Source organism: Anabrus simplex, chromosome 1 (genome assembly GCF_040414725.1).
Source record: "Anabrus simplex isolate iqAnaSimp1 chromosome 1, ASM4041472v1, whole genome shotgun sequence".
NCBI lineage: Eukaryota > Metazoa > Arthropoda > Insecta > Orthoptera > Tettigoniidae > Anabrus > Anabrus simplex.
This window is the reverse complement of record NC_090265.1, coordinates 1,050,647,528-1,050,654,047: the sequence shown is the minus strand read 5'-3', so window position 1 is coordinate 1,050,654,047 and position 6,520 is coordinate 1,050,647,528. Positions and strand designations below refer to the sequence as shown.

The following is a 6,520-nucleotide window of genomic DNA, read 5'->3' as shown; positions in this document are numbered from 1 at the left end:
CTAACTAGAGTATGGTTCCAGTCTATGGGACCCTCACCAGGATTACTTGATTCAAGAACTGGAAAAAATCCGAAAAAAAAAAAAACAGCTCGATTTGTTCTGGGTGATTTCCGACAAAAGAGTAGCGTTAGAAAATGTTGCGAAGTTTGGGCTGGAAAGACTTGAGAGAAAGGAAGCGAGCCGCTCGATAATGGACCAATTATAGTGGTATGTTCCGAGCTGTCAGTGGAGAGATGGCGTGGAATGACATCAGTAGACAAATACGTTTGAGTGGTGTCTTTAAAAGTAGGAAAGATCATAATATGAGGATAAAGTTGGAATTCACGAGGACAAATTGGGGCAAATATAATCGTTTATAGGAACGGGAGTTAGAGATTGGAATAACCTAATAAGGGAGATGTTCAATAAATTTCCAACTTCTTTGCAATCATTTAAGAAAAGGCTAGGAAAACAACAGACAGGGAATCTGCCACCTGGGCGACCTCCCTAAAGGCAGATCAGTAGTGATTGATTGAGGATAAAAGGTGGTGGTGGTAGTGGTGATTATTGTTTTAAGAGGAAGTACAATTGGGCAACCATCCTCTATATAACACTAATCAGAGAGAAAAAAATGGAAGGGGTCCGACACTTCGAAAAATGAAGGCATCGGCCAAAGGAAGATAAGGGCCACGAAGGGCATGAAAATGAAAGACTCCCTATGCCTCCATACGTAATACCGCCGGGGTTGTAAAAGAACAAGAGTTGACCAAGAGAGGTCGGATAGGATAGAGTGAGGAGCTTGGCACAAGTAAGTGGAAGCAATGCCAGGACTCAGCTAAGGGCCCCGTAGTCACCAACCAACCCTCCAAAGTTCAGAGCCCTTGGGGCCCCTTTTAGTCACCTCTTATGACAGGCAGGGGATACCGTAGGTGTTATTCTACCACCCCCACCCACAGGGGGTTGAAGATAAAACATATAGTGATGGATTTTATGTTAGCAATTATTATACCTCAATCACGTTACATGGAACACAAATAAATGGACGGAAATTATATGTCTGGAAGTAGTGAAATTTGCATAGTGTCTATAATATTAGTAGGATATAAAGAAAGGAAGCAAGGAATATTGATGTAGGAAGCAAATTATTTCACATATCTGTTTCAATAAACAGCTCTTGTTAGAGCTTTTATGATGCATTACATAAATATCAGTATATATGAAATTATGAATTTTACTTGGACATGTATTTTGAACTGGAGAATATAATTCACATGTTATAAATTTACATTTGTATTAATATGGAATTATAACTATTCATTCTCAGAATTATACATTTCAAAGTGGAAGAACTTTGAAGAATTTCTCAAACAAATTCCTATTTGAGAGTGAGTTCTCCTTGCCTGAGGTCAGTGTGTACAATGGGATGGTTCGTTGCTAGAGCCCAAGACAGTATGGAGCCAGGACCTCTCTTTGTTAAAGTCATAGTACTACCACCTGCAAAGAAAAAAAAAAGAATATTCAGATTATAACATGCATTATAATGCACAAAGCAGTGCATTTCTCCTCTTAAATTTGTGTTGTTATTCAGTCATTAATATTAATCACAGAAAGGTTCTAGCATAAGCAGCGTTTTTCTTCCATTACCAGTAACAAATACTTCAACCATGAAAACAAAATCTCATTCATACATTATACGAGGGCAAGTCAATAAGTACGGTACCTGCAATCAACTTTTATAATTTACTAGCTGATGTACTCGTGCTTCGCTATGGGATTCTCAGAAAGACTGACCTTGTGGTTTTCCAAAGGCCATTACAAAAACGTCAGTAGGGAAGTAGCGATTAAAAAAATATAAAATATTCGATCAAATGAAAAACTGCACATTTTCTCACTATTAATGAACAGTACTACAGTTACAAGTAACCAATCTCATTTTGTTCTGTATTGAAGATACAATAATTTTATTCTTGAAAGAAGTTTACTTACAGTACTACAGTGCCGATCTTACAGTCCAAAGTTCCAGAGCTGGAATGACCAGGCTGCAGACAGCCGTGAACACTCCTCTGCCATAATTCCCTTAAATATCCACACTGCTCATTCTAATCAGTGCCTCAGAGTAGGGATTGAATAACTCGAATGCTATGATGAACCAGTGTGTTACGTACCAGTAGTATCAGAAAATTTATGAACCAGAGGAATGGCATGCTAGAGAAGAGAGTTATCTAACTCCCCAATTACTTCCCGCCAATATTCAAGCAGGCTGTTACACTCGGCATGACTGGGCGAGTTGGCCGTGTGGCTAGGGGTGCGCAGCTGTGAGGTTGCATCCGGTGGATTCGAACCCCACTGTCGGCATACCTGAAGATGGTATTCTGTGGTTTTCCGTTTTCACACCAGGCAAATTCTGGGATTGTATCTTAAATAAGGCCAAGGCTGCTTCTTTCACACTCCTAGCCCTTTCCTACCCCTTTGTCGCCATAAGACCTATCTGTGTTGGTGCGACGAAAGGTAAATTAAAAAATAAATACTCAGTACACAGCAGTAATTCTATCTATTGTAGATGAGTGGTGACAGAAGACACAAAGTTCACCACAACAAACAATGGTCAATGTAATGTTATTGTTGATGAATTTTTTGAGCTATATTGTAGGCCTTCACATTTATTTTCTTTAGTCTCTGTGATATTAGGGCATCTTATCAAATTATTTATAGTGTAGACTGTAGTGCCTTATTCTCCGACTTCACATACTGATTTTCATTAAATTCTGTTTATCCATGTTCTCTTGACTTGGTGCTATTATGGATTTAGTAACAAAATTCCAAATTCATGAATACCTCTATGATCATAGTCGGTACGGTAGCAATGCATAAGATATAAATGATTGGAAATTTAAAACTGTAGTTATGTAGTATTTATTGATACAACCACTAATAACATAAATATTTGAGAATTACATTTTAGGCTTGCTTCTAAACTACCATTTCACTGAGTGTGAATAAAATTAGTTGTGGCCTAGATTATAGCAACTTCTTTCCCGACTTTGCATACTGATTTTCATTAAGATAGGACTGCTAATAACAAATATTTGAGAATTAAATTTTAGGCTTTCCCCTAAACTACCATTTTTATCAGTGTGAATACAATTACCGTATTTCACGGCATAATCGTCGCACTTTTTATACCAAAATTTTCGAAAAAAATTGTAGGGTGCGACCATTATACGATGAATATTTAATACCAGTATTTGTATTACTCAAAAAATGTATTTATAACTAAATTGTATTTGATACAAATTTAAGATGCACGTAATACTCGCGTTTATACATCAAAATAATTAAAGTAGTCTAAAACAAAATTCATAATTTTTCGCAACAATTCGGCGAACGTTTTTCCAACCTGAAAATAAAATGAACGTATTAAGTTAATTTGTCATTAATTTGACTATTAAAGTTAAAATATTACACTTGCAAAAAATTATCGCTTTGTTGTGAAATGCGGACTTACCGGTACGCAATTTATTCCAAATCTTCGGTGTCGCTATCGCAGGTTTCGCTATCTGATGCGCCGTCCTCGCCTCTGTTAATACCAGTATCAGATTCTTCGTCTCCCTGCCACACTGCGTCATCTTCGGAACCGTCTAGTGCATTCGAAATCCCAGTCCTTTTGAAGCTCTTGGAGACTAGTTCAGGTGGTATAAGATCCCAACTCTTCTTCACCCACGAGCATAACAAGTCCAAGGGTGGACGCCTGATATTTACGGCGGGCGTCAATTGCTGATCGCCGCTCATCATCCACTCGTTGTAAAATCGACGTAAGTGGTCTTTAAAGGGTTTATTAACACATACGTCTAGTGGCTGCAAAGCAGATGTTAGGCCACCAGGAATGACTATCTGTCGTGTCTTATTTGTAGTGAGAATTTGCTTCACTTCGTTCACGAGGTGATCTCGGAAACTATCTAAAACAAGCAGAGCTGGTTGTTTAACCCAGTCCAGCATGAGTTCTACGTCCATCCAACCCTTTGGCTGCACTCGTACATGAATTCCACGGGGAAACTGTATATTCTTAGGCATCGCTTTCCTCTTGAAAATGATGTAAGGCGGCAACTTTCTCCCGTCAGCTGTAATGGCTAGCATTGCCGTGCATCGCAACTTCTCACTACCGCTGGTTTTCATTAATACACTCCGTGATCCTTTTAGCGCAATAGTGCTGTTGCGAGGCATATCAAAAAAGATTGGAGTCTGATCGGCATTACCGATTTGAGAAAGCAAGTACGAAGTTTCCTTGCGCAAACGTATGACAAATCGGTGAAAATTTACAATCTTGTCCGTGTAATCAGCAGGCAACTTTTGGCTTAGTGTTGTTCTCCTTCGCACTGACAGATTGTGCCGTCGCATGAACCCCTTAATCCACCCACGAGTCCCTTAAACTGAGTTTACGGTATGTTGTGTTTGCGCGCTACCTCCTGTCCCTTAATTTGTAACATTTCATATGATACACTGCAGCCATTGTTACGTATTTCACTGACGTACCTAAACACTCCTTCGTCAATTATAGGAAACTTCCCTGTTTTAGGACCTCTAAACGCGCGTCTAGAAGGGTTTGTGCTTTTTAGCTTGTTTTTTTACTTTCCGCCAGTCACGCACCAACTTTTCACTCACAGAAAATTTTCTTTCTGCAGCTCTGTTCCCGCGCTGTTCAGCGAAGGCAATTACGCTTAGCTTGAAGCCCGCAGAATAGTTTCTATATTTACCCATAATCGCTTATAAATGCTTCACACGTTAATGTTTTGCGATATAAATGACTTTCCGTAATTGTTCACTATTAAAACAAATTATTTCTGCAAACACCCAAAACACAAATTAAAAACTTAAATTCTCACGCACACATGTCTACAGTAATCACGTAAATCTGAAACAAATAAATGCATCTGTGATCTGTCCATTCCAGAGCAGCCAATACTGTTAGGCAGCAAGGAAGCATGCAACAATTTATCAGTTTAGCTCGTTGGTTGCGACACACTACTGCGCTTGCGCAAAGTTCGCAAACCGGAGCTCTAGCTAGCGCGGTGTAGATCTACTGTATAGTTGACTGTATTCCGATACGTCAGTAACAAACATTCATTTTTTTCAATTTATTTTAAACATACGGTAATTAGGTTAATATTTCTTCCCAGTTATTGATGATTTTACATTACATTACTGACGAGTTTATAAAATAAAACTTTAATAGCATTGGATAATAATTATCTTGACTGCTTGGATGAAAGTTTTCATCCCATGCCCGGACACTTATGACGTAGTAGTAAGATAAGAGTCTAGCGATGACAACTGAGACATCGTAAATAATTCGGCTGAATAATTCCGTGGAAATCTGCGTTATCGTCTTGGATTTCACTTCGTGCGCAATAACACAGGAGCCGGCCCCATGGTGTAGGGGTAGCGTGCTTGCCTCTTACACGGAAGCCTCGGGTTCAATTCACGGCCGGGTCAGGGAATTTTACCTGTATCTGAGGGCTGGTTCGAGGTCCATTCAACCTACCTAGCCGGTATTTCCTGGCGACGTTGCCGATAAGCGATAACTTACAGCCTTACGTATTTCAAATGGGAACTCATATGTAGGTAGTGAATAAATAGTACACTGTCTCGCGACCACGTTGTCAAACTGCCGATAGCCTACCGGTAAGCATAATAATTATGTAGGTGTTGAATAAATAGTACACTGTCTCGCGACTACGTTGTCAAACTGCCGATAGTCTACCGGTAAGCCATGCGTCGTACATATACCGGTATTATTTATTTATACGGTGTGCAACATGTCGCAAACGTGACTGTGTTGCCAAATTGCCCATAAACCATACACGTATTTAAATTGCGCATTCATGTGCAACTTACGTTGCAGTTCCATTTACCTTTTAACCAGATTAGTGAACAAAATTTGGACGTGCGACGATTATGTAATTAAAGATTTAAAGTCCGATTTTTGTATTGAAAATAAAGGATGCGACGATTACGCGGTGGCGACGATTATGCCGTGAAATACGGTATTTATGGTCTACATTGTAGTGACATATTCTCCGACTTCGCCTACAGATTTTTGTTAAGATACAACCACTATTAATATATAATTATTTGAGAATTAAGTTTTAGGCCTTCCCCTGAACTACCATTTCACTCAGTATGAATACAATTATTTATAGCCTAGATTACAGCGACTTATTTCTCGACTTTGCATACTGATTTTCATTAAGATACGACCACTAATGACATATATATTTGAGAATTAAACTTTAGGTATTCCCCTAAACTACCATTTCACTTAGAGTGAATACAATTATTTGTGGCCTAGGTTGTAGCGACTTACTCCTTGACCTTGCATACCAATTTTCATTAAATTCTCTTCAGCTGTTTTCTCGTGATGCGTGACCAGACAGACAGACAGACAGACAGACAGACAGACAGACAGACAGACAGACAGACAGACAGACAGACAGACAGACAGACAGACATTATGGAAAATTAAAAAGTGCATGTCCTTGTTACT

The 6,520-nt window shown here is 39.0% G+C and overlaps 1 protein-coding gene across 2 annotated transcripts in view; it reads right to left on the bottom strand.

The window, feature by feature from the left end:
• Positions 1-1,135: 1,135 nt before the first annotated feature.
• Positions 1,136-6,520, bottom strand: part of LOC136857947 (uncharacterized) — a 177,972-nt gene continuing 172,587 nt past the window's right edge. For both annotated transcript variants that reach the window (XM_067137071.2, XM_067137072.2), the window contains one exon: positions 1,136-1,473. In XM_067137071.2, the coding sequence (XP_066993172.1) occupies positions 1,355-1,473 (119 nt within the window). In that variant the 3' untranslated portion in view covers positions 1,136-1,354. The remainder of the gene's footprint in view (positions 1,474-6,520) is intronic.